Source organism: Elephas maximus, chromosome 5, assembly GCF_024166365.1.
Source record: "Elephas maximus indicus isolate mEleMax1 chromosome 5, mEleMax1 primary haplotype, whole genome shotgun sequence".
Taxonomy (NCBI): Eukaryota; Metazoa; Chordata; class Mammalia; order Proboscidea; family Elephantidae; genus Elephas; species Elephas maximus.
The window spans coordinates 161,997,673-162,025,625 of NC_064823.1; the positions used below are offsets into that span (position 1 = coordinate 161,997,673).

Genomic DNA, 27,953 nt, shown 5'->3' on the forward strand with positions numbered 1-27,953 from the left:
TCTTCCTTCCTGAAGAAGTTTTTAATTTTGATGAAGTCCAATTTATCACTTTTTTCTTTTATCAGTTATACTTTTGGTGTAATATCTAAGAAACCTTTGACTAACCCAAGGTCACAAAGATTCTCTCTTACACTATCTTTTAAGAGTCTTATCATTTTCACTCTTTCGTGGAGGTTCATGATTCATTGTGAGTTAGTATTTGAGTATGGTGTGGAGTCAGGGTCTGTACTCTAGCACCATTTGTTGAAAATACTGTCATTTCCCCCCTCAATTTCCGTAACACCTTTGTCCAAATCAATTGACTATAAATGTGAGGCTTTATTTCTGGGCTACCAGCTTTGCTCCACCAATCAGTAAGTACGTCTCTTCTCATTCCAATACCACACTGTCTTGTAGCTTTAGAGTAACTTTGGAAGTAGGGAACTTTAAAAGTCCTACAACTTTGTCCTTTCTAAATATTGTTGTGGCCATTCTGAGTTCTTTGCATTTCCATGTACATTTTAGGATCAGTTTGTCAGTTTCTGCACAAAAAAAAATAGACTGCTAAGGATCGTGTTGATCTGTAGATCAATTTGCAGATAATAGACATCTGAAACATTTTAGGTCCAGTGAACATGAGAGTGTTTCTATTTTTTTAGATCTCCTTTATTTCAACAATGTTTCGTCATTTTTAGCATACAAATCTTACAGTTCTTTTGTTAAATTTGCTCCAAAGTGTTTTATCCTTTTTTACAGTATTTTGAATGGAATTGTTTTCTTAATTCCATTTATGACTTGTTCACAGCAGTGACTGTGAGGATGGCACAGGACCGGGCAGTGTTTTGTTCTGTTGTACATAAGGTCACTGTGAGTCAGAACCGACTCAACGGTACCTAACAACAACAACAGTATGTAGAAATTCAGTTGATTTTTGTGTAGTGATCTTGTGTCCTTGCTGAGCCCTGTTATTAATTTTAGTAGTCTAAGAGAAAAAAAGAGTAGGTAGTTTGAGATATTAAATCTAGAATATTTTAGCCTTTAATAACTTCATCTGATTAGAAGTCCGTGGCATCCCTGTGAATGCTGGTAACTTCTGTTTGTGCCGCCTTCCTGCTGTGAGACATGAGTTCCCCAAACCCTGCAGTGACCCAGGACAAGAGGTGGGCAGTGACCACCCTGTTCCACAGGTGAGGACACTGAGGCCACCCAGCTGACAGCAGAGCTGGGATTGGAATCCATGTCTGTCTCACCCCCAGAACCAGGTCCTCCTATGGGACATTTCCAGTTGTTGAAATTTTGCTTTTATTTATTTATTTATTTTATTGTTTTTTTTTTATTAACTTTTATTGAGCTTCAAGTGAACGTTTACAAATCAAGTCAGTCTGTCACATATAAGTTTATATACATCTTACTCCGTACTCCCACTTGCTCTCCCCTTAATGAGTCAGCCCTTCCAGTCTCTCCTTTCGTGACAATTTTGCCAGCTTCCCACTCTCTCTATCCTCCCATCCCCCCTCCAGACAAGAGTTGCCAACACAATCTCAAGTGTCCACCTGATTTAATTAACTCACTCTTCATCAGCATCTCTCTCCCACCCACTGTCCAGTCCCTTTCATGTCTGATGAGTTGTCTTCGGGGATGGTTCCTGTCCTCTGCCAACAGAAGGTCTGGGGAGCATGGCCGCTGGGATTCCTCTAGTCTCAGTCAGACCATTAAGTATGGTCTTTTTGTGAGAATTTGGGGTCTGCATCCCACTGATCTCCTGCTCCCTCAGGGGTTCTCTGTTGTGCTCCCTGTCAGGGCAGTCATCGATTGTGGCCGGGCACCAACTAGTTCTTCTGGTCTCAGGATGATGTAGGTCTCTGGTTCATGTGGCCCTTTCTGTCTCTTGGGCTCTTAGTTGTCGTGTGACCTTGGTGTTCTTCATTCTCCTTTGCTCCAGGTGAGTTGAGACCAATTGATGCATCTTAGATGGCCGCTTGTTAGCATTTAAGACCCCAGACGCCACATTTCAAAGTGGGATGCAGAATGTTTTCATAATAGAATTATTTTGCCAGTTGACTTAGAAGTCCCCTTAAACCATGGTCCCCAAACCCCCGCCCTTGCTCCGCTGACCTTTGAAGCATTCATTTTATCCCGGAAACTTCTTTGCTTTTGGTCCAGTCCAATTGAGCTGACCTTCCATGTATTGAGTGTTGTCTTTCCCTTCACCTAAAGCAGTTCTTATCTACTAATTAATCAATAAAAAACCCTCTCCCTCCCTCCCTCCCCCCCTCGTCCAGTTGTTGAAATTTTGAAAAGCATTAATGGTAAGAGAAAGTGAGTCAGTTTTATGAAAGATGAAGTCCTGCCCTTGCTCCTGGGCTGCCCTCCTAATCACTGAAGTGAAATCTGCATAACTACAGGAAGCAGCTCGTTTTGCACTGTCATCCTGGGTAAGTTGTTTGCTGAAATGGGTGGTGCAGAACTCTTGTCCTGCTGCGTTTAAGCCATGTGGTGATGAGCACTTTACAGCAGCATGAGGGGTCGTCATGGGACCCACACAGGACGGTTTTGTTTTCTGCCACCCTTGCTATTGCTCATGGCCGTGGAGACATTGCCGGTGATTCGGGTGCATGCTGAGGGGCACGGCTGGCTTCTGAATAACTGAGTTTTTGTCATTGTTCTTTTCCTCATAGAGACTTGAAGCCTGAGAACATTCTCCTGGATGACCGTGGTGAGTGAGAACATGCCTGCCATGTCTAAAGCAGACTCTGATAGAGGGAGTTGGACACAGAAGGCTAATGAGAGTGCGTCTTCCATGTCTAAAGCAGACTCTTTGCTAGAGAGACTTGGACACAGAAGGGTAATGTGGCTTTAGCCAGTTAATGCAGAACAGAAACAAAAAGCACAGAAACCCTGGTGCATGTTCTTTAAAAAACAAGTGGTAGAGAACATTGCCATTCCCCTGTATTTAGGTAGAGGAGCCCTGGTGGTGCAATGGTTAAAGTGCTTGGCTGCTAACCAAAAAATGGTCAGTGGTTTGAACCCACCAGCCACTCCATGGGAGGAAGGTGTGGTAGCCTGCTTCTGTAAAGATTGACAGCCTTGGAAACCCTATGGAGCAGTTCTACTTGTCCCGCAGGGTCACTATGAGTCAGAATCGACTTGACGGCAGTGGGTTTGGTTTTTGGTTATTTAGGCAAGGATCAGGGGTAGTCATGGTTTTCAGTTAATAATGGAGGTTTAGAAGGACATGAAACTCTAAGGAAGAGCATTTTCTCTTTTCGGTTTCCTGTTGTTAACCTACATCTTGCTTTCTACATGTGCCTTTAATCCAGTGCCCTCCTGAACACCAGCCTGCTGCTCATGGTGCTGTCCTTTTTCCACAGAACACATGTCACAGAGCCAGAGCAAAGATGGCACGTGGGCTTTGTGTGACTGGCAATTGGGGACCATGTGAGAATGGATAGGCGTGACCCTTTGGGGCTGGCTCTTTGCCAACACAAGTGCCCACACAGACCTTGATTTCTCTGGGGTGATAACTGCTCCAGAGAAATGTGTGAACTGTTGCCAGTACTGCTGTAGACAATTGTATTGACAAGTAACCATATGAGCAATGTTGGAAGGAAGTGATTTCTCTTGGCAGTCTAAGAAGGGTCTTTCAGTCTAGTAAAGAGCCTAAGACGGGGCCAAAATGACTCCTCAGAGGAGAAGAGGACAAAGAGAACTTTCCATCAAGTGGTGAGAATCTTGATGGCAAAAAACAAAAACATTGGGTATCTTTAATTCGTAGACTCCTTTATACTTTTGCCAACTGCTTTCAAGCTTGTTGTCTACTTTGTGCATGAAAATCATACACTGTGAGGAAGATACTGGAATTCTCGTTTTAGGGAAGTTTGAAAATTTGAGGAGTGACTTGCCCAGGGCCGCATCCAGAGCTTCTAGCTCGTTGATTTGTGTTTGGCTGCTGATTAAAGGTGGCACTGAAGCAGCTTAAAGAGGGAGGAAGCACCGTGTGTAGAAGTGTGGAGTGATCTCTAAGATGGCTTGTTAGCTGGAAAAAAGTACAGAACAGTGTATTTATATGTGAGCTTTTGTGTAAAGAAAGAGGCAAAATAAGAAAGCATATTTATATTTCCTTGTTTATACATAAACATAGAGGAAGGGTCATAAACTCTTAATAGTGGAAGGAGGTGGGGAAGGAGAACTTTATGTGAATAGTGATACCTCATTATATATTTTTGATTTTTGGACTATGTGAATACATTACTTATTCAAAAAATTATTTATTTTTAAGTGGACTCAAGAAGGACCAGATATTTATAGATCCTTCTCTGTGTACCCATTAAAACTAAACCTGTTGCCATAGAGTCAATTCCAACTCATAGCGACCCTATAGGACAGAGTAGAACTGCCGCATAGAGTTTCCAAGGAGTGCCTGGTGGATTTGAACTGCTGACCCTTTGGTTAGCAACCGTAGCTCTTAACCACTATGCCACCAGGGTTTCCAAACAGAACCGCCCTCTTCAAGGCTCGAACTCAGGACCTTCAGATTATGAGACTGACGCACTGCCTACTGCACTATTGCAAGCCTCAAGTTGCAATAGTGAAGGATTCTATGGGGGAAATACTAAACACAGGAAGCATCAAAAGAAGATGGAAGGAATACACAGAGTCATAATACCAAAGAGAATTAGTCGATGTTCAGCCATTTCTAGAGGTGGCATGTGATCAGGAACCAATGGTACTGAAGGATTTCTCTGCATAGCTCCTTCTAAACTTTATCCTATGGATTTTGGATAACTCATCTCTCCCCAACTTTAACCTCCATCTCCTCAGTTTAACAAGACCACCTTGCTGTGCCTAGGCTCCCACTTCTTGGCCGCCATCTGCAAATCGCATCTACGTAGGACACCAGGGTGACGGGAGGGCTTGCCTCCCGTGTTTTCTTCCCTTCTTGGGAAGCACAGCCCTCTGTTGCCTGTTGAACCGTGTCAACAGTTGTGTTTGTAACTGCTGGTGGTGGGAGGGCAAGTTTTGTGTCAGGTTCTACTTCTTGGCTAGAAGCAGATGCCCTAGCCATTCTAAATTTTAGCACGCTCCCATTTAAGAACTGGTTATCCGTATGTTGGTGCTTTTTGTGTTTGCTTAAGAAATCTGTGCCTACCCTATGTCACTGTCACAAAAACGTTGTTTTCTTCTAAAAACCTTCCTGTGTTATCTTCCTCTTTACTTCTGTAATCCCGTCTGGAATTTATTTTTATGTATGGTGTGAGGTTGAGGTTAAGGTACATTTTTAGTGTATATTGCCAGTTGACCCAGCACCATTCATTGAAAAGAACTTCCATCCTAATTTCCACCTGTCAGCCATTGACTATGTTAAAAATAAAATTTCTACAAGATAAAATTTGTGTACGAACTCACAAGCTTTGTTTGCAGTTCACAAATTGGGGAACATCTGGTCTGGAAGTCAGACAGGAGCTCCAAAGAGCGGTACGAAGTGGAAGGGTTTTTCTTGGCACACTCAGGAATAAGGAAGCTCTACTGGGCAAATTTCAGACTGGCTGGTGGGCATTTTCATTTCTTATTTGGGATCAAGGGGCAGTTTGGAATTAGGTGAAACTGAGCAAGCAAGCCCTGACTGCCTGGCTTAGGTTTCCGTTTCTGGGAGAGACGATTGACTGACTTATGTTTCAGCTCCAGGGAAGGTTAAACACTTACAGAAAATAGAAACTAGCTAGGTTTCCCTTTGCTGACTTGGGGCTTAGCGTAAGTGACTCCATCTTTGAGCCTAGTATTGTCAGGTTAACAAATACAATAAGCATGACATGACTGCCTCTGTAAATACTTTCTAATTTCCCTTCTCGAAAAGTAGAATTCAGCCTTTATGGCGGCTTTAGGTGAAAAAGCAAATCACTGGGGTTGTGAGGTGCTTGTTATGACTGGTCTGACCTAAATTTGCCACACTCATTTTGCAGCGTTATATATTAAGGGGGATTTGGTTCATAGATTCAGGTGATGGCTGAGATAACAAAACTCTATCATGCTTGTCTTTTCCGTACAGGAGGCATTGGTTTTCTGGAATAGAAACATCCCTGAAAGGGGTGGTAAATAGTGAGTTTTTGTAAAAACCATTACTACTTTATTACTGAAATTATTTTAAAGCCAAGTCTATAAACATCACTTCATTTCATCCATGAAGTATCTGTCTCTCTGAAAGATAACAACACTGTTTTCTTTTAAACGTAAAAAAAAAAAAAACAAACCCGTTGCCGTCAGGTCGATTCTGACTCATAGCAACCCCATAGGACAGAGTAGAACTGCCCCATACAGTTTCCAAGGAGTGCCTGGTGGATTCGAACTGCCAACCTTTTGGTTAGCAGCTGTAGCTCTTAACCACTATGCCACCAGGGTTTCCTTTTAAACATAAAGCAATGCTATAATTGCTTCCAAAAATACTTAACTTTTTAAAATTTAACGTAGCCTCGTATCCCATCAGCTTTAAACTTTCCCCAATTATTTCATAAACGTTTTTACAGTTGTGCGTTGAATCAGGATTCAAAGAAGTCCACGTTACGTTTGGTTGGCATCTTGTTGAGTCTTTTTACCATAGAGGTTCCTTCTCTCCTCTTTTTGTCATTCGTTTGTGTGTGAAGCCAGCTTGTTTGTCCTGCGGAAGGTCCCGTATTCTGGACTTCCCTGGATTTAATGAGTTTTCTGTCCCCTGCTCTCCTGAGAGCCAGTAGGTAGATCTGGAGCCTAGACAGATCCAGGCTTGGTAAGCTCCCTTCCTGTGTACTTCCTGTGAGGTTACATCAGGAGGCGCGTGGTGGCTGAGGCCCTCTGTTTTGATGGTGTTCAGGTTGATCTGTGGCTTCAGACGTTCTTAGCTTTGTCCATCCAGCATTCCACTCTCGTCGGTCTCTCGCATAATGGTCAGTTGTGTTGTTGGACATCATAAAGTGAGGATGTTCTCATTCCTTCCCTCTTTCCTCACTCATTTGTTGTTGTCTCCTCAACTATTCACTCGGGAAACTCAGGTGAAATGATTGCAGGCTTTCCTTTAGTTCCACCTTTCAGAGTATTGTGTTGATTATTATCCTCCAGAGATGACCAAAAAGATGCTACCTGTGTTTTATTGACTATGCAAAGGTATTCAACCCTGTGAATCATAACAAATTATGGATAACACCACGAAGAATGGGAATGCCACAACACATAATTGTGCTCATGAGGAACCTATACATAGATCAAGAGGCAGGTGTTCGAACAGAACAAGGAGATACTGCGTGGTTTAAAGACGAAGACCGTCAACGAGATGACATCTACTGTGTGCTTGGAAACCCTGGTGGCATAGTACACAGGGTCACTATGAGTCAGAATTGACTCGATGGCAATGGGTTTGGTTTTTGAGTGTGCTGGGAGGCCCTGGATGGCACAAATAGCTAAGTGCCTGAACTACTAACCAAAAGGTTGGTGGTTCAAACCCACCTAGAGGTACTTTGGAGGAAAGCCCTGGAAATCTGCTTCTGAAAGGTACCAGCCATGAAAACCCTGTGGAGCAGTTCTACTGTGTGCATATGGGGTTGGCCATGAGTTGGAATCGACTGGATGGCAACTGGTTACATATCAGGCATTTTAGTAGAATCTTGGGTATACAGTGGTGAAGAAGTTGAACAGGGTGTCTGCCCTCAAGGCTGGTTGATCTTACTATGCTCTCCAAAGGATGTTTCATATAATTTGTTATTCTCATAAGTAAGGAATTCAACAAATATTTAAATCCTGTTGTGTACGTAAGGTATTACACATAACGTATATCTTTTAGTAGAATACCATATGTGTATAATTCAATTCTGTTCTTTCCCTGAACTCTGTTGGCATTTGTTGTGTCATCTGCATAACGTAGGCTGTTAATGAGTCTCCCACCAATCCTGATGCCCCGTTCTTCATATATTCCAGCTTCTCAGATTATTTGCTCAGCGTGCAGTTCGAATAGGTATGGTGAAAGGATACAACCCTGAAACACACCTTTTTTTATTTTAAACTGCACAGTATCCCCGTGTTCTATGTGAGTAACTGTCTCTTGGGCAAAGTACAGATTGCTCATGAGCACAGCTAAGGGTTCTGGAATTCCCATTCTACGCAATGTTATCTATAATTTGTCATGATCCACACAGTCGAATGCCTTTGCATAGTCACTGTTGTTGTTAGGTGCTGTTGAGTCAGTTCCAACTCATAGTGACCCTGTGTACCATAAAATGAAACACTGCCTGGTCCTGGGCCATGCTCACAATTGTTGTTATGCTTGAGCCCATTGTTGCAGCCACTGTGTCAATCCATCTCACTGAGGGTCTTCCTGTACTTTACCAAGCATGGTGTCCTTATCCAGGGACTGATCCTTCCTGACAGTGTGTCCAGAGTATGTAAGATGCAGTCTTGCCATCCTTGCTTCTAAGGAACATTCTGGTTGTACTTATTCCAAGACAGATTTGTTCGTCCTTTTGGCAGTCCGTGGTATAATCAGTATTCTTCTCCAACACTGTAATTCAAAGGCGTCAACTCTTCTTTGGTCTTCCTTATTCATTGTCCAGCTTTCACATGCATATGATGCGATTGAAAATAGCATGGCTTGGATCAGGTGCACCTTAGTCTTCAGGGTGACATCTTTGCTCTTCAACACTTTGAAGAGGTCCTTTGTAGCAGATTTGCCCAATGTAATGTGTCTTTTGATTTCTTGACTGTTGCTTCCGTGGGTGTTGATTGTGGATCCAAGTAAAATGAAATCCTTGACAATTTCAATCTTTTCTCCGTTTATCATGATGTTGCTTATTGGTCCAGGTGTGAGGATTTTTGTTTTCTTCATGTTGAGGTGTAATCCATACTGAAGACTGTGGTCTTTGATGTTCATCAGTAAGTGCTTCAAGTCCTCTTCACTTTCAGCAAGCAAGGTTGTGTCATCTGCATAATGCAGGTTGTTAATGAGTCTTCCTCCAATCCTGATGGCCCATCCTTCTTATAGTCCAGCTTCTCAGATTACCTGCTCAGCATACAGATTGAATAGGTGTGGTGAAAAGATTCAGCCGTGATGCACACCTTTCCTGACTTTAAACCATGCAGTACCCCCTTGTTCTCTCCGAACAACTGCCTCTTGATCTATATACAGGTTCCTCATGAGCACAATTAAGTGTTCTGGAATTCCCAGTCTTCGCTGTGTTAACCATAGTTTGTTTTGATCGACACAGTCGAATGCCTTTGCGTAGTCATTCAAAAGATCATTCAAAAACAGCTGCAGCAGTATATCGACAGGGAATAGCCAGAAATTCAGGCCAAGGTCAGAAGAGGACGTGGAACCAGGGACATCATTGCTGATGTCAGATGGATCCTGGCTGAAAGCAGAGAACACCAGAAGGAGGTTTGCCTGTGTTTTATTGACTGTGCAAAGGCAGAGTCACTAGCCGGGCATGAGTCTAACTTCCTGCTGTTAGTGAAACCACAGGCATGTATGGCATTTTGCTAAATGTGGAAAAGTTCGCTGCAATATTCAATTTAAGTGTTTCAGAGTATGAAATGGTATTAATTCCATCCACGGTTTTTAAGACGATTTTCTATCCTGTTACTTATCGTTGTTAAAGTGTCAGTACTTCCCACTCTGATTTGTGTAACGTGTTTGAACACGCACAGGACATATCCGGATTTCCGATCTTGGTTTAGCCGCGGAGATCCCAGAAGGGGAGACGATTCGAGGACGAGTTGGAACAGTCGGTTACATGGGTATGTGAGACATCACGTCAGCCGTCTTCATACTTTTTGTCTGCCTGAGCACTCAACATACCAAGAAATGAAAATGCATGCGTACCTGCAGTTCTGACACACGACTTTGCTACTAGACAGCACAGATGGCATTGTGAAGCCTTTGACCAGTTAGTGTTGACACTGCCTTGTCCACCCTCCTGTTTCTACAGAGGGAGGGAAAGGCGGCCCACAGAGGGCTCTGTGTCTCCAGGCCACGCAGCTCATTGCAGGAGAACCAGGACAGCAGGCCCCCTGGCTCTGCATGTTGGCCCCTCAGACTCCCGAGTGCACCCGGGATATTATCATCCCTGGTTATGGCGGAGCATCCATGAAACTGGAGGCACTTACTGGCTTGATTCAGCTCCAGAGTAGTAACCTTCTGGCCCCTGGGCCCAGCTTTCCCTGACGTGGGGATTGGGGCTCTGTAAGAAGTACCAGGCAGTGCCAGGCCGACCCAGGAGTGGCCTCCAGCATTGGGAACTGAGGGCCACTGCAGAGCCCTGCGATAAGGCCCTGTGTCCCACTGTCTCTGCTATCCCCTGCTTTGGGGATTTTTGTCTAACTGGGGAACAGTTGGCCAGGGAACTGGGGAGCCATGTGTTTGGAGGGGACACCCTGCTCAGGAGACAGATCTTACCTGTAGCACCACTTCCCCCATGTTAGCGTACTCTGTGGCAATTAATTTCATCCTTTGAGTGAGCCTCCTGAGGTGCACCACACAGGTTGGGCCACTGTGGCTGAGTGGCGTGAGCTGTTATTGAGTAACAACAGCTCTGTAGAGAGAAATCATGTGTCATAAACCGCTCACTGTACAGTGCACAACTCAGTAGTTTTTAGCGTATTCATAGAGCCGTGCAGCCGTCAATTAGCACCATCTAATTGCTGAACGGTCCGTCACTCCAGAAGGAACCCTGTACCCATGAGCTGTCACTCCCATCCCCTGCCCGCCCCCAGCCCTAGGAAACCATGAATCTACCTCTGTTTCTATGGATTCGGCTATTCGGAACATTTCAGATAAATGGAACCCCACGCCATAGGAGGCCATTTGTCATGCTTCTTTTACTTAGTTACTGACACCAAGGGCCATCCATGTTGTCACATTCAATTGCTAATATGTTATTTGGAATTAATTACAAGAGAATTCAAAGCCATAATTTAATTTCATTTCCTGTATTTGTTATGTAGCTCCAGAAGTTATCAATAATGAAAACTATACATTTAGTCCTGACTGGTGGGGACTTGGCTGTCTGATATATGAAATGATTCAGGGACATTCTCCATTCAGAAAATTCAAAGAGAAAGTCAAACGGGAGGAAATCGACCGAAGAGTGAAGAAGGACAACGAGGAGTATTCTGAGAAGTTTTCAGAGGACGCCAAATCCATCTGCAAGATGGTGGGTCCGCTTCTACCGAGGTTTGGAAATTCAACCCTTAACTCACGCTAGTTGTTTTCACTGGCAAGTTAAAGACAGCTGTCAGGCTGCCAGTTTTTAGCCAGGCCTTCAGCAAAGCTCTGTACTAGCTAGTGCAGCAGCTGCAGTAAGAGCGCCAGCTCCATGGGGCTCACCTCACGGCCCTTTACCTCCGGTCAGTAGGAAAACGGCTTAGTTGGTTTTCTGACCCATTAGAGCAGAGCTGAGTGAAACTCCTCATTTTCTTTCTCAAGAGATGCTCTGGAAAAGGCAGGGTGCCGCCAAGGTTATTCTCTTTTCAGAAAACAGCTGAGCTTTGTTTCATTGGCTCATTTTATAGGAAATTAAACACAAAACAGAATGTTTAATGTATTTTTGAAATAGTAAGATTTTTCTCCCTCCTCACTTTGTTTGATTTTGTTTGTTTTCTCTGCTGCTTTCTCTTTAGCTGACTGCCAGGGATTGTGTTCATAATGTGCTACTGTGGTTAGTTGCCACCCAGTTGGCTGTGACTCACAGTGACCTTCTGTGTAATAGGACAAAATGTTGCCCAGTCCTGTGCCGTCTTCTTGTTGTTGATATGTTTGTGTCTCTTGTTGGGGCTCTTGTGTTAGTCCATCTCACGGAGGGTTTCCCTCGTTTTTGCTGACCCTCTGCTGTATCAAACATGATGTCGTTTTCTAGCGATTGGTCTTTCCTGATAACACGTCCAATGTAAAGGAGGTGAAGTCCCACCATCCTCATTTCTCAGGCGCATTCTGGTTGTATTTCTTCGAAGACTGACTTATTCATTCTTCTGGCAGTCCACGGTATAACTGGTATCCTTCCCCAGCACCACGACTTGAACGCATCAGTTCCATCTTCCTTTTTCATTGTCCAGCCTTCACATGCATATGCGGCGATTGAAAACACCGTGGCCTGGGTAGGCGCACCTTAGTCCTCAAAGTGACCTCTTTGCTCTTCAGAACTTTGAAGAGGTCTTCTGCAGCAGATTTGCAGGATGGACACCTTGAACTGAAGGCCTGTTGTGTGCCAGGCCCTGTGCTGGGAGCTCTGCAGATATGTTCCTTCATTCTGTTAAGAGCCCTATGTACTTGACATTGTTACCTGGGTGTTACAGCGAGGAGTCAGGGGCCCGGGAGTGAGACGCTTGTCCATGATCAGAAGATTAGTAAGGAACGGCCAGGTTTGCCCCCAAATCCATCTGATGGTGGGTGGCACTCTTACTACCCCAGCTGCCCAGACGCCAGGTGAATGAGAGAAGCTCTCTTTATCACTTCACTCTCTTAAACCAATAGTGATTATTTTTTAGCACGTTTTTTATTTTCACTCAACAAAGATTTATTGAGCATCTTCTATGTGCTGGGACTGTCCAGGTGCTGGGGGTTCCCTTGATTGAGACTGCCACATCCCCGCCTGCCCTCAGGGTGCTCTCATTCTGCTGAGGGTAGGTGGGAGAGACAGTACGTGTAGCAAAGGGGGAAAATTGAGGACGTCAGGTGGGGCACCTGCCCTGGAGGACAGTAAAGCTTCGGGGGGGGGGGCGGTGTCAGGACTGGGGGTCATGATTCTGAATGGCGGCAGGATCTGCAGGAAGCGAGGTCTGGAGCCTTCTGGGCAGAGCGCCGTGAGGGGCAGCATGCCTGGTGGGCCACTGGCTGTGTGGCCTGAGTGAGGGAAATGGGCAGGGGCTGGATGAGCCGGGAACAGAAGGCAGTGCAGCCGGTCAGAGCGTGATGTCAGGGAGTGTGGGGTCCTCAGCTGCCAGGATGAGAAGGGGCGGTCGGATGGGAGGGAGGAGAGCAGCTAGGAGGCTTCGCGCTGACTCCGGTGGCAGTTCAGGTACGGTAGCAGCAGAGGCACTGGTGAGATGTGGCCAGATCCTGGGTGTCTCTTGAGGCAGAGTCCACAGCGTTGGCTGGTGTGGTGGATGAGGTATGAGGTGCCCCGGGTGCCGCCAAGCCTGAGTTGGGGAGCAAACACTGGAGCGTGAAGGGGAGAACTGCTGAGGTGAAGTCCTGTGTTGGGTGAGAGGATGGCACCCAGAGCGCGAGGGGAGGGTATGGACAAGGAGCAGCTGGGGCCTGCAGGCCAGGTGGTGGGGAGATGTGGACCCTGAGCGGTGGACGCTCCCTGGGGGCTTCTGTGTGCTCGGCCGGCCGGCAGCTGGCAGCCGGGGAGGGCAGGAGCATTGCAGGGAGAGGCAGTAGGAGCGGGGGGCCAAGGGTCCAGGGGAGGAGAGGCTCCCTCAGCAGCACTGGGCCCTTGAGGATGGAGGACCTGGATCTCAAGTGAGCCCAGTTGGGCGTGGCGCCTGCAGGAGCCACTTGTACCCATATTGTGGTTTAGTCGGGCATGCGTGTTGAAGCAGGAGGGAGGCAAGGGAGTCACATGCCTGCAAAGGAGGGATTAAATCATGGACCCTGGAATCTCGGCTGGATCCCAAGGAGAGTGGGGGTGCTGAACGGTGGTTGCAGATGGAGTGTGACCTGAAATCTGCTGGCTCAGGGCCCCTTGGCTGGAGCTGATGGAGGGGTGCAGTTACTGGTCACCAAGCCTGTATGATGTGAGTGAGGGGGCAGAGGACAAGGACACTAGAGAAAGGGAGGCCACAGACTCAGAGGCTGGGCCTGGGTCAGCTAGGTGGGTCCTGCAGCCACCAGGAATTACAGCTGTCACTACGTGTATCAGTAACTGGGATGAGCTGATGGTGGCCGAAGAATAACTGTTTTGGTTTTTGCCTTTCATTTGTCTCAATAGAAGAAGGAATGCCTGTTACAGGCTTGTCACTGAGCGTGTGGCATCGGCTTGGCTGTTCTTCCAGCTTCTGCTTTGGGTTGACAGTTGTTAGTCAGCTACTCACATTAAATGATGTCTGGCAAGGCTACCCTTTATGTTCGGTTTGATAAATATTTACTGAGTGCTTGCTATACACTAGACTGGTCGGCTACAGGAACGTAAAGATAGAAATTAGGAACGGACGCTGGCCCTAAGGAGCCCGCAGTTGGATGGGAGGCCTGTGGCAGGCATGAAAGGAACTACAGTGAAGAGGCAGAACGTGGCAGGTGCCGCACACAAGACAGAAACAGATCACAGGGGTTTTCAGGGCGAAGAAATCCTGGTCTGTTGTGGGTGCTGGGCAAGAAGGTAGTGTTTGAATGAGGGGCCTTGTGTTGCTGTGATCGGAGCACTGGCCTTGAAGTCAAGGCCAGGCTGTCTCAGCTCCCCGTTTCGAGCTTCTCTGACCTCAGGTTTCCCACTTATAAAATGGGGGTGATAGTAAGTCCTTCCTTGCAGTGTTGTTGGGAGGATACAGTGAGATCACACACACACAGTAACACAGTAAGTCCTCAGTAATTGTTAAGAGGGAAATGATGAGCTCTTGAAGAATAGGCTAAATTCCAACAAACGGGGATTGGAGGGTGGCATTTCAAGAGCCAGCATTGTCTTAACAATAGAGACCAGTGTGGAGCGGCTGCAGGCGGGGATGGGGTTCAGCTGAGGTGCTGAAAGTGAGGGAAGTCATTCTCTGTGCCTGGCTCACCTGCCTGGGCATGGGCATGGGCCTGGGCCTGGTCCTGCGGTGCACCTGGTCCCGGTACTCTGTGCACATCCACTGATGGGAGGCTTGCAGCTTGATGTGAGGCTGGAGAGCTAGGGCCAGGGAGCTGGACCCAGGGTGGGGCCAGGAAGCTGGGACTTAGTAAGACCTGGCTAGGCAGAGGGCAAAGTGTGGGTATAGGCCCAGGGGTGACGTAGCGTGGCGGATGTAAGGATGCAGAAGAAGGGGGTCTGTGCCTCAGGAGCTCAGGCAGTGAGGGCTGGGGGTGGGGAGTGGGGGCAGGGAGTGTGTGGCTGAGCTGGGACCAGGAGGTGTCAGGGACTTTGACTTATATTCAAAAAGGGAATGGGTGCTGACCTTAGTCAGGGGCCAGACGGTAACTCTTTTAGGCCTGGCATGTCTCTATTTCAACAATGCAAAAGCAGCCATAGGCACCAGGCAAGTCAACAAGCGTGGTGTGTTCCAATAAAACTTTATTAACAAAAACAGGCATCTGGCGAGATAATCCTTTGGACAGTTTCCCAACCACTGGTCTTGACTGAATTTTAGAGGTCCAGATCTTTAATTAAAGGAGTCCTGGTGGCACAGTGGCTAAAGCACTGGGCTGGTAACCGAAAGGTCGGCGGTTCAAACCACCAGCCAGCCACTCCCCAGGAGAAAGATGTGGCAGTCTGCTTCCATAAAAATTTACAGCCTTGGAAACCCTGTGGGGCAGTTCTGCTCTGTCCTACAGGGTTGCTATGAGTTGGAATGGACTTGATAGCAGTGGATTTGGGTTTTTAGTTCGGCTCCTCAATGTGTTGCCTTTGAGCACAGCCAAACCTTTCCAACTGATCGTAATTGTGTGGAAGGGCCTACTTGAACTGGCGATAGCTGTATTAGTATGTAAGGAATAATTTTTTAAAAAAATTGTGAAAATATACACACCAAAACATTTGCCAACACAACTTACAAGGAATACTTTTGAAAGATACCCCCTCTATTTAAGAGCAGTTTCTAGAAGCAGATTTGCTGGATGTTTGCTTCGTCTGAGTTCCTTAGTGACCTGTTTAATGAATAGATTAAAACAGCTTCTAATTACAAACACAACCGCATTACAGTGGGAACCCCAGCGTGCTCAGCAGCTTCTACTACCTTAAACAAGTTCCCCCAATTTTTGCGTGATTAAAATTTTCCCTTAAGGATTTACTTAGCAAACGCTTTATTTGTTGAAAACTCAAAGGCAGAACTTTAGCCCAGCTCCTATCACGTATTGCCAATGAGTGAAATCTGAATTAATGGGCTTTGCTGAAAATTGAGTGCCTTTATTTGTTTAGGTGGAGGTGCCCTCCGCTGCCTCTCATTCTTCAGGTGATTATGGAGGAGACGTTCTGAGTGTGTGCTTTTCTCCATCTGTCTCTTCCACAGTTACTCACCAAGAACCCAGAGCAGCGGTTGGGCTGCAAGGGGGGCGGAGCGGCTGAAGTCAAACAGCATCCCGTGTTCAAGGACATCAACTTCAAGAGGCTGGAAGCAAATATGCTGGATCCCCCTTTCTGTCCTGATGTAAGTCGGCTGCCAGATGCCCAGCAGGGTGTCCAAGAACTGACCCACCTGATGAGTCCATTGTTTAGAGCAGGTCTCGACTCACCTGGTACAGCCAGCTGTGGCTACAGCCAGGTGTGGCTACAGCCAGGTGTGGCTACAGCCAGGTGTGGTTTCTGCCCTCTACTGCCCCATACCTGATTCTTCCTCACCCAGCTGCCCCTGTCCCTCCACCACTCAGCAGACCCATCACTGGCCTTCCACGGAGAGCTCCCAACACTGGGGCTGCTTGTGTCTGTGGCCTTGGCTGCACTGCTGCTGGACTGGTGGCCAAGCTGTGTGGTGGACAGGTGGCTGAGCCGTGTCACCACCCTCCTCAGAAGCTCCAGCACCACCTCTCACCCTCCCTGCCTTACCCGTGTCTTCCTCTCTGACCTCCTTGCCAGTGTCAACTCTTGGCCCTTGTATCCCAGCCACACTGGGGTGGGGGTTCCCAGAACAGACCATATGCATTCACGTCCTTATCCAGCGGCCCTGCTGCCGCTGCTGTCTCAGATGCACTGCCCCTTCTTTCATGAGATTAGGGGCTGTGGCTGGCTTCACCACGAGCCCAGGAGCAGCCACTAGACGTCTCTGAGATGGAACCCCCCATCCAATGGGGGTGCCAACTCTGCTTCCTTTGAGAGCTTGCTATTGGGGTCAAACGAGGCCATGTATCTAAGTGCCCAGCCCAGCACCTGGTGCTGTGGAAATGCTGGTAGACAGTAATTTGTGCTGAATGAAGAATAAATGGATGAAAGCAGCTTGGACTCTGGCAGTTAGCTACAGAGGTGTTCTAGAAAGGCAAAGATCGGAGAGGAACTTCGGCTTGATGGAATTAAAATTCACAATTAAAAGAGCTTCAGCTTTTAAAACTTTTCTGTGTACTTTGCAGTCATAGTATATGTCAGAAGAGTAACTGCTTCCTTTCAGTTCATTTATTCATTCATTCATTGCATACTCACTGAGTGCTACCTGCCAGGCTCGGTTCTAGGCCTTAGGGCCACAGCGGAGAACAAGGCAAGCGAGGGCTCTGCTCCCCTGGAGCTCTTCGTCATCTGCAGAGAGGGGCAGTAAAACAAACAGCCGGACAGACAAGATGAGGACAGAGTGACAGTTGGGACGTACACCAGGCAGAGGCTCGGAAGGCTTCTGTGTGGTCTGCGTAATTTGATACACTGTGGAGGGTCTAACGATAACTCATCAGTAGTTCGTTGGAGGGGTGAGGGCTGTGCCGGCATGTGGGGCAGCCTGGGGCTCCAGGCAGCCCGGGTGTCTGAGCCTTGGGCCTGGGCCGCAGTCAAGGATGGGGGTGGGGACTGCAGACCACTTCCATTTCCCTCCTTCCCTGTGCGGGGCAGGCTCCCGTCAATGGTGAGTGCATGGTCCAATGATGGTGGTTTCTTACCAATAAGATGTTCAGACCAATGACCTGCAGGACCTTGTGGCTTCGATGACAGCACTCACTGTCATGGTATCCTGGTCCTGGCCTGGTGGGGGCACGTGTTCTCAGAACACCCAGGGCCTCCTGCGGTGGCCTAGCCGGCGCCGCGCTGCGGCATCCTAGGCACTGTACCCCTCAGTCCAGGGGTGCAGCAGCTGTGCTGGCGGGAGGCAGCCTCACCCCGTGCACCCTGCCTGCCTGCTGGTGAGAACGGTAGGGCCAGGCTACTGTCCCTGAGCCCCTGCACCCACCACCCAAGGCCGTCAGATGAGCAGTGGTAAGAGGTGTGGCCAGCCGGCCCTCCGCTCCTCACCCAGACTGTCACAGGGTGTGCAGGAAAATGCCACTGAGGCTGGAGATGGCAGAGCCATCTGAGAGGGTCCCACAGGAAACGGGCTCTTGTCCTCCCAGTGCTCTGTCCCTGACCCACCCTCCTTCACCCCCTGCCTCTATCTGTAATTCAGAAGAAAGGGTGGCCCTCAGGAGTACGTGTGTGAGAGAGCAAGGGTGAACTGGGCAGACAGGGCGTCCATGTCCGTTCTCAGTGCCTGCCACTCTCTCAAACTGAGGAAACGAAGCCTGACCCTGGCCATCTCATGGTGGGTGACTCTCTTTGTGCCCAGCCACATGCCGTGTACTGCAAGGACGTCTTGGATATCGGGCGATTCTCCATCGTGAAGGGAGTCTACCTGGACACCAGAGATGAGGAGTTCTACGCCACCTTTGTCACGGGCTGTGTCTCCATCCCCTGGCAGAATGAGGTACTGCCTCTGCAGCACCCCAGGTTTATGCTAGTGACGACCCCAAAAGAAAAATTACGTGCATATCTGTAGGTGTCTTCTACAGTGTCCTTTTTAAAATGTCTTTTTAGCTGTTTTACGTATATAGGTTTATCAAAGTATACGTATATCTATTTTAACCCATTCCCATCAATTTTGACTCATAGCAACCCTATAGGACAGAATAGAACTGCCCCATAGAGTTTCTGAAGGAGTGCCTGGTAGATTCAAACTGTGAACCCTTTGGGTTAGCAGCCGAGCTCTTAACCAGACTCCAGGACTCCGTATCTATTTTGGGAGGAAGAATTATGAAAAATGTCTGGCCACAGGTCTGGATCATACATAGGCCAGCCCCAAGCATGGATGCTGCCTCTGGTCCGATTTACAGGGAGTGGACAGAGGTGCCACCTTAGGTCTGATTGCGCTGGCTTACCACCCCAAGCCCCACTCCGTAGGCAGGGATGGCTGGGCAGCCACGGCCTCAGTAGTTAATTGCTTCGGGGGTGCACCCAGTTAGAGGAGGAGGCCACATTAGTTATCCCAAGAAGACGTCCGGAAGCAAGGAACGTGGGAATCTCGGATGGGGACCCGGCGTGGGTCCAGTGCCTTTGGTGAGACTAGGGTTGAGCAAGGGTACAGGCAGGGGTCATGGGGTCGCTGGCTTACGCGTCTCACCACGCCTCCCTTTTCTGCCCTTCTGTCTGTGCAGATCATCGAATCCAACTGTTTCAAGGACCTCAATGACAGTGGAACTGAGGAAGACTTTGCAGATGATCTAGAAGAGACATCATGTCCCCCCATTCAAAAACCAAAGAGGGGCTTCTTGTACTGGCTCCTCAAGAGACTGGTAAACAGCGTCTTGTGATGTTTGTTTGTTTGTTTTTGTTCTTGAGAACAAATGCAGCAGAATATACACCAGCTCAGTTTCTACATGTGCCGTTTTGTGACACTGGTCACGTTCTCCAAGGTGGGCAGCCGTTCTCGCCCTCCTTTTCTGAGTTGTTCCTCCCCGTTAATACAAATTCACTGCTCCCTAAGGTTCCTCTCTAATCTTTCCAGTTGCTGTTGTCACTTTTGATCCCATATAAGAAAAAAAAAAACCCCATTGCCATTGAGTCAGTTCTGACTCAGTGACCTTATAAGTCCCTATGATTATGATCCCATAGAGATAGTTCTTAAAAGAGCATAATGCTCAAGGCAGACTTTTTTTTTTTTTTTTTTAACTATTTAGCTAAACTGTTGTTCCTTTTTAAGATGACTTCAAGGGATATTTTTGGTTTAAGGCTTAAAGATTATCTCACGGCATAGTCTGGGGAGTACATCCAAACTTCATGGTTCTACAAAGTCTGGAGCCCATGAGAATTTGAAATTCTGTTCCACATTTCCCCCCTTTTGATCAGTATTCTTCTATAGAATCTTTGATCAAGGTGTTCAGTAAGGGTAGCCAGGCACCATCCAGTTCTTCTGGTCTCATGGCGAAGGAGGCAGTTGTTCGTGGACGGAATTAGCCACACATTCCATATCCTCCTCTTATTCCTAGACTCTCCTTCTTCCTCTGTTGCTCCAGGTGAATAGAAACTAATTGTTGTGCCTTGGATGGCTGCTCGCGAGCTTTTAAGACCCCAGGCACTATACAACAAACTAGAAGGTAGAACAGAGGCACTGAACATGTTACTAAGCCAGTTAACTGGGATGTCCCATAAAACCAAGACCCTAAACCTCCAAACCAAGAAACCAAATCCCGTGAGGTGTTTGGTTATACATAAGTGGACTCCGCAGCTACTCTTTTTTGTCATTGTTGTAAATATATCTGTCACACAACTTTTGCCAATTTAACTTTTTATAGGGGTACAACTTATTGTGATTTAAAAAAAATTTTTATATACTTTTTTATTGTGGTTTAAGCAAAAGTTTACAGTTCAAGTTAGTTTCTAATACAAAAATTTATAAACATGTCATTATGTGACCCTAGTTGCTCTCCCAGTAACATGACGGCATACTCTTTCCACCCCGTATTTCACGTCACCATTCAACCAGCTCCTGTCCCTTTCTGCCTTCTCATCTTGCCTCCAGATGGGAGCTGCCCATTCAGTTTCTTGCGTCTACTTGAGCTAAGAAGCACTCTCTTCAAGAGTATCATCTTACGTCTTATAGTCCAGTCTGATCTTCGTCTGAGAGTTGGCTTCAGGAATGGTTTTAGTTTTGGGCTAACAAAGAGCCCAGGGACCATGTCTTCTGGGGTTCCTCCGGTCTCAGCCAGACCATTAAGTCTGGTCTTTTTACTAGAATTTGAGCTCCGCACCCCAGTTTTCTCCTGCTCCATCAGGGAACCTCTGTTGTGTTCCCTGTCAAGGCAGTCATTGGTGGTAGCTGGGCACCATCTAGTTCTTCTGGTCTTGGGCTGATGGAGAGTCTGGTTTATGTGGCCCTTGCTGTCTTTGGGCTTGTGTTTTCCTTGTGTCTTTGGTGTTCTTCATTCTCCTTTGCTCCAGGTGGGTTGGGACCAATTGATGCATCTTAGATGGCTGCTTGCTAGCTTTTAAGACCCCAGATGCCACTCACCAAAATGGGATGCAGAACATTTTCTTAATAAACTTTGATTGTGATTTTTTTAAATGTAATGTGCTAATAGGAAAAAAAAGTTGCAAAAGGTAAAAACACAGTTGAAGAGCCATATGGTGCTATTTAGAGCCAACCAGGAATGGCCTCACAGTGGTGTCTGTTGTTGGCACGAAGACTCTGTTCTACTCCAAGAAGTATGGCTCACCAACACTGGAAATAGAGCCCTGTGTCAGTGACAAAGCATTTTAGCTAAGACCGGAAATCAGAATCCTAGAGGACAGTAGAAAACAATGCATGTTATTTAAATCTCTTGGGTATACATTGTGGTTCTCGTAGTTGTCATCTCATTAGCTTCCTTCACAAGGAAAGTTGACACACTTTTGAAAATGGGAGGAGAGTTTTGAGGGGCTTTCTTTAGTAGTATTACATTTAGAAACTATTTTTTCCAAGTGAACTTTGTCTCCTTGGACTATTGGATCGTCCTGCCTTCCCTCTCTGCCCTTGAGAAATCGACGCTGAGGTCATCCGCTAATATTTGGATCCATCTTTTTTCGGTATAAAAAGCAAGCCTGAGACAGTGAAAACCTCCCAAAGCAGCATTCACCATAATCACCCGAGAACTGGGGCTGTGTGAGCTGACTCGTCACCCTCACGAGTGCCTGCCTCTCAGTACTGTGCTGGCTCGAGGGCTGTCCTCACATGGCCATGTCCCCATGTCCACGCTGTCAGGTGGAGCCCTTCTGGGGAATCCACAGTTCGTGTCTTCTCAGTGCTCACTGTGTCGGCTCGGGGACTCTTCTCACATGGCCATGTCCCCGTGTCCACGCTGTCAGGCGGAGCCCTTCTGGGGAATCCATAGTTCACGTCCTCTCAGTGCTCACTGTACTGGCTTGGGGACTCTTCTCACACGGCCATGTACCCGTGTCCACACTATCAGGTGGAGCTCTTCTGGGGAATCCACAGTTCACTTCCTCTCAGTGCTCACTGTGCTGGCTCAAGGGCTGCCCTCACCTGGTCATGTCCCCACGTCTACGCTGTCAGGTGGAGCCCTTCTGAAGAATCCACGGTTCATGTCCTCCAGTGCTCACTGTGCTGGCTCGAGGGCTGTCCTCATGCGGCCATGTTCCCGTGTCCACACTGTCGGGTGGAGCCCTTCTGGGGAATCCACAGTTTACGTCCTCTCAGTGCTCAGTGTGTCAGCTTGGGGACTCTCCTCACACGGCCATGTCCCCATGTCCTTGCTGTCAGGTGGAGCCCCTCCGGAGACTCCACAGTAGATAGACACCAGCTGCACATAGTGAAGCGGTGCCTCCTGCGTGAGCTCTGTGGCTGGCACGCCTGTACGTGCCCAACTACAGACTGTGCAGGCCTGAGTCAGCACGCGGCACTAGACATGAGAGGCGCGACGGTGCTGAGGCATTCTGTATGTATGTAAGTTCAGTATCCTTCATGCCTTAAATAAGAACGTGTTTAAGGTTTTTACTTAAAATTAGCATCCCCCAAATGTTTTGTCACTCACTGTGTGTACACACAAAAAAAGAAAAAAATATATATACACACAAAAAAAGAAAAAAAAGAATTTTTCTTTTTCTTTTTTTGTGTGTATACTTCAAGGAGTTGGTCTGGCTTGCATCAACAATGTAATGTGGCCTCCATTCTGCTGTGTGTTGCAGGGCTGTCTCAGCTCCATACCCAGCGAGAAGAAAGAGGAGCTGAGGAGACGCTGAGCCGTTCACCGTGCGGACCTTGCAAGGCCACACCTCTGTGCCAAGCAGGGGCACATGCTCTGAGTCGTAATAAATGCCTACAGCATACTTAGAGCCTACCTTGTGAGTTTACAGATTTCCCTCCACTGACACCGGAGCTGTCTCTCCACTGGAGCTGTATTGCAAAAAAGCCACCTGAGTCCCACCATGCCACCCCGAGGAATCCCAGGCATGGACCCTGTGCTGGGCTCTACCTCCAGGTGAGCCCACAGAGAGGGAAGTGGGCTTGGCCTACAGCGTTCCCCAAGGGACGTTTGGAAGGAATGACCAGGCCAGCATCAGCCCAGCAGTGGTTGGAGCAGGCGGTACTGCCCTCACGACCAGTGGCTTCGAAGTCTTTGCTCACTTCCTTTCACGCTGTGTCCCTGAGACAGGCATCATGTCGGCCTTGCCTCCCTCACCGTGATTTCTACCTTCCTGAGGTCCGTGTCCTTGTGGACACTCACACACACGTACCTATGCTCTGAAAGAGGTGACTCTCTGTGACCCTGGATCTCATCCCAAACCCCCAGAAGCCATGTAGGATAACAGAGCGAGCACACAAAATAACCCGCAGCCCTGCTTACCTTGTAACGAGGAGACGGGGAATACTGGAAACTTCAGCTTACTGTAGGCCAGCGCTGGAGCAGAGGGTGTGGGGGGCTCACAGTGGTCAGCTTACTGTAAGCCAGCCTGGAGCAGAGGGTGTGTGTGGGGGGCTCACAGGGGCCTCACAGCGGTCAGCTTACTGTAAGCCAGCCTGGAGCAGAGGGTATGTGTGGGGGGCTCACAGGGGCCTCACAGCGGTCAGCTTACTGTAAGCCAGCCTGGAGCAGAGGGTGTGGGGGGGTGCTCACAGGGGCCTCACAGCGGTCAGCTTACTGTAAGCCAGCCTGGAGCAGAGAGTGTGTGTGGGGGGCTCACAGGGGCCTCACAGCGGTCAGCTTACTGTAAGCCAGCCTGGAGCAGAGAGTGTGTGTGGGGGGCTCACAGGGGCCTCACAGCGGTCAGCTTACTGTAAGCCAGCCTGGAGCAGGGGGTGTGTGGGGCTCACAGTGGTCAGATTACTGTAAGCCAGCCTGGAGCAGAGGGTGTGTGTGGGGGGCTCACAGGGGCCTCACAGTGGTCAGCTTATTGTAAGCCAGCCTGGAGCAGGGGGTGTGTGGGGCTCACAGTGGTCAGATTACTGTAAGCCAGCCTGGAGCAGAGGGGTGTGTGGGGGGCTCACAGGGTCCTCACAATGACACACATAACATCCTCTCGGGTGCTACCAGATAGAGAGGGTCTAGCCCAGCTGAGGTATACCTGGCGGGTCACAGCGAGGACAACTGGGGAACTGAAATGGGCTTGGAAGGTGCGTGGCAAGAGGTGGCCGTCTTGTGAAAGCACCACCTTTGGGGGAGAGGGAGGCAGGTTGGAGGTGAGAAGTGGCTAATGTTAAGGGTCCCCCGAGATAAGACAGCATTACAGAATCAGAAGACACACCCATCCCTTCTCAGGAGATCAGTTATAAAAGAGTTGCGCATTCCTGTATCAGTGGAAGTGGCTGGTCTTGAACCAAAAAAACAAAAAGCCACCCAAAACCATCACTACCATAAAAAAAAAATAGCACATCATAAAATTACCGCCATTGCTGGTCCAGGAAAGTCCTGCACACACAGTTCTGTCGTGAACAGATAACATCATTGCAAGGCGATATAAAAAGAAAACACAACGCACATAAAACTTTTCAGCTGATGAAATTGTTCTTTGAAAAGCCCAGTCATGAACTAGAGGAAAATTAATCTACCACTTCAGTATGAACCAAATGACTTTAAAGCCAGACCACTCCACACCTGGGTGCCACACTTAAAGAGCGCCTCTCTGGACTCCTCTGTGCTCCCCTCCCACATGCAAGGTGAGAAGAACATGGGCAGGGCAGATAGGCCCATCAAGACCTGTTCCCCAGAACTCCCCGTTCAACTGGCCCTGAGTTGCTTCCAGGGCCTCTAATCTAAACCTGTCTTTCCAAGGGAAGACCATACCACTGGTAGCCCCATCGCTAGGCCCAAAGATTGGTCAGTGGGGTGGGTGTTTGTGGAAAGAACAGATGGAATTTGGACAGGCAGTCTGGGGTGTCCACTTGTGGACATGGGAGGCTCTTTGCAATGCAGGATAGAGCTGCAGGCAGTAAGTGGGCCGGGAAGCCTTCCCACGCCGCCATATGGTGGTGCCCATCTCTGAGGAGTCCAGGAAATCTAAATTCCAACCTGGTCTTCCAGACCATTTTGGAGGAGTGCTTACGGAGGTATGAGGGTAACAGGAAATAGGGCTGACCATACTAGGGATTAAACCCGGAGCTTTAAATTCATTCATTCGTCACACTTCTTTGTGTTCCTACTGTTTGAGAAGACATTCACTCCTTGTGGAGTGTTCTAGTGGAGGACAAGCTTTCCTCTATGTGTGGGCCAGATGGAAGACAAGCAAGGAAGAAAAAATTCTTACGCTGTGAGGCTGCAAGGCGTCCTAGTCCTGGAGATGGATGCAGAGTGTGGGGGGTGGGGCCTCCATCAGGACAGGTTTCCCAGGGAAGATGACATTTGAGCGGTAATCACGAGAGGAGCCCAGCATGCAAAGAGCTTCCTGGCATTGTACCATGATGGTCGTGTCTTCTCGATCTTTACAAATGTTGCCTTTACAGATGCTGAGAGGACAGGACTGAAGACAGAGCTCTCAGGAGAACCCCACCAGGCCTCCATTGACGTTGGCCATCCAGTTGGTCCTCACTGGACACAGCTGCTTGATTGTTTACCAAATGCAACTCATTGGATACTTTTCTCTCTCTCATTCTTGTCAGACTTTGTCAAAAGGTATTACTGAAAGAAAATGAGCCATACAAAAAAAAAAAAAAAAACGAACTCATTGCTGTAGAGTCAATTCTAAACAGAACTGCCTGCTCCCCAGGGCTTCCAAAGAACAGCTGGTGGGTTCGAACTGCTGACCTTTTGGTTAGCAGCCAAGCTCTTAACCAGTGCACCACCAGGATTCCACTAAAAATGAGCATAGTGGGGAAAAAAATACATAGACAATTATAAAATAATTTGACACAACTAAGTCTGAACACCTTTCCTGACTTTAAACCACACAGTATCCCCTTGTTCTGTTCAAAAGACTGCCTCGATCTATGTACAGGTTCTTCATGAGCACAATTAGGTGTTCTGGAATCTACATTTTTTGCATTGTTACCCATAATTTGTTGTGATCCACGCAGTTAAATGCCTTTGCATAGTCAAAACACAGGTAAACATCTTTGTGGTATGCTCTGTTTTCAGCCAGGATCCATTTGACATCAGCAATGATACCCCTGATTGCGCGTCCTCTTTTGAATCTGGCTTGAGTTCCTGGCAGTTGCCTGTCGATACACTGCGGCAGCCACTGTTGAGTGATCTTCAGCAAAATTTTACTTGCATGTGATAGTAATGATATTGTTTCATAATTTCTGCATACACAGGGATCACCTTTCTTGGGAATAAGCATAAATACAGAGCTCTTCCAGTCAGTTGGCCAGATAGCTGTCTTCCAGTTTTCTTGGCATAGACAAGTGAATACTTCCATCACTGCATCCATTTGTCAGGAAAGGTGTGCCTCAGGGTTGTATCCTTTCACCATACCTATTCAGTCTGTATGCTGAGCAAATAAGCCAAGAAGCTGGACTACATGAAGAAGAACGGGGCATCAGGATTGGAAGAAGACTCATTAACAACCTGCGTTATGCAGATGACACGACCTTGCTTGCTGAAAATGAAGAGGACTTGAAGCACTTACTGATGAAGATCAAAGACCACAGCCTTCAGTATGGATTACACCTCAACATAAAGAAAACAAAAATCCTCACAACTGGACCAATAAGCAACATCATGATCAATGGGGAAAAGATTGAAGTTGTCAAGGATTTCATTTTACCTGGATCCACAATCAACACACATGGAAGTAGCAGTCAAGAAATCAAAAGATGCGTTGTATTGGGCAAATCTACTGCAAAAGACCTCTTTAAAGTGCTGAAAAGCAAAGACGTCACCTTGAAGACTAAGGTGCACCTGTGTTTTCAATTGCCTCGTATGCATGCAAAAGCTGGACAATGAATAAGGAAGACTGAATAAGAATAGACGCATTTGAATTGTGGTGTTGGCGAAGAATATCGAATATACCAGGGACTGCCAAAAGAACGAACAAATCTGTCTTGGAAGAAGTGCGGCCAGAATGCTCCTTAGAGGCAAGGATGGCGGGACTGCATCTCACATACTTTGGACATGTTGTCAGGAGGGATCAGTCCCTGGAGAAGGACGTCATGCTCGGCAGAGCACAGGGTCAGCGGAAAAGAGGAAGAGCCTCATCGAGGTGGACTGACACAGTGGCTGCAACAGTGAGCTCATGCATGACAATGATTGTGAGGATGGCGCAGGAGCTGGTGGTGGTGTGTTCTGTGGTACATAAGGTTGCTATGAGTCAGAAGTGACTCAATGGCACCTAACAACAACAATATATGTTCATTGCTGAACATTTGTAAGATACGGAAGGGCACAAGATACAAATGATTCTTAATTCCTCTGGCCAAAGAAAAGTTGCCACTGGAGTCAACTCATAGTGACCCTATAAGACAGAGTGGAACTGCCCTATAGGTTTTCCAAGGCTGTCAGTCTTGAGGGAAGCCAACTGCCACATATTAGTGACCCTACTGGACAGAACAGAACTGCCCTGTAGGTTTTCCAAGGCTGTCTTTAGGGAAGCCAACTGCCACATCATAGTGACCCTACTGGACAGAACTGCCCTACAGGGTTTCCAAGGCTACAGATCTTTGGGGACGCCAACTGCCACGTATTTGTCCCACAGAGCAGCTGGTGAGTTTGACCCACAGACCTTTTGGCCTGAGTGCTTAGCCACTGCACTACCAGGGCTCCTTTCCCCTGCCCAGAGACAGAACTATTGTTATAGACTAGGTGACCAGGTTCCCAGTGTCTTTTCTATTCGTGTGTGTGTGTGTGTGTGTGTTTTCCTTTAAAAAAGTGGGGCCATGCTATCCAGTAGTGCAATCTGGTCATGCAGCGTCAGTCTTTCTCTGTGTCACGAATGCTTGTCGGAAGCAGGATTTTGACA

The 27,953-nt window shown here is 47.6% G+C and overlaps 1 protein-coding gene across 5 annotated transcripts in view; it reads left to right on the forward strand.

Annotated features, from left to right (window-relative positions):
• The window catches only part of GRK4 (G protein-coupled receptor kinase 4), a 107,917-nt gene extending 85,028 nt beyond the window's left edge, over positions 1 to 22,889 (forward strand). For 4 of the 5 annotated variants that reach the window (XM_049886640.1, XM_049886641.1, XM_049886643.1 and 1 more), the window contains 7 exons: positions 2,658 to 2,695; positions 9,643 to 9,732; positions 10,939 to 11,147; positions 16,135 to 16,272; positions 18,358 to 18,495; positions 19,223 to 19,360; positions 22,749 to 22,889. In XM_049886640.1, the coding sequence (XP_049742597.1) occupies positions 2,658 to 2,695; positions 9,643 to 9,732; positions 10,939 to 11,147; positions 16,135 to 16,272; positions 18,358 to 18,495; positions 19,223 to 19,360; positions 22,749 to 22,802 (805 nt within the window). In that variant the 3' untranslated portion in view covers positions 22,803 to 22,889. The remainder of the gene's footprint in view (positions 1 to 2,657; positions 2,696 to 9,642; positions 9,733 to 10,938; positions 11,148 to 16,134; positions 16,273 to 18,357; positions 18,496 to 19,222; positions 19,361 to 22,748) is intronic. The other variant, XM_049886642.1, reaches the window with a different exon arrangement.
• Positions 22,890 to 27,953: the final 5,064 nt, after the last annotated feature.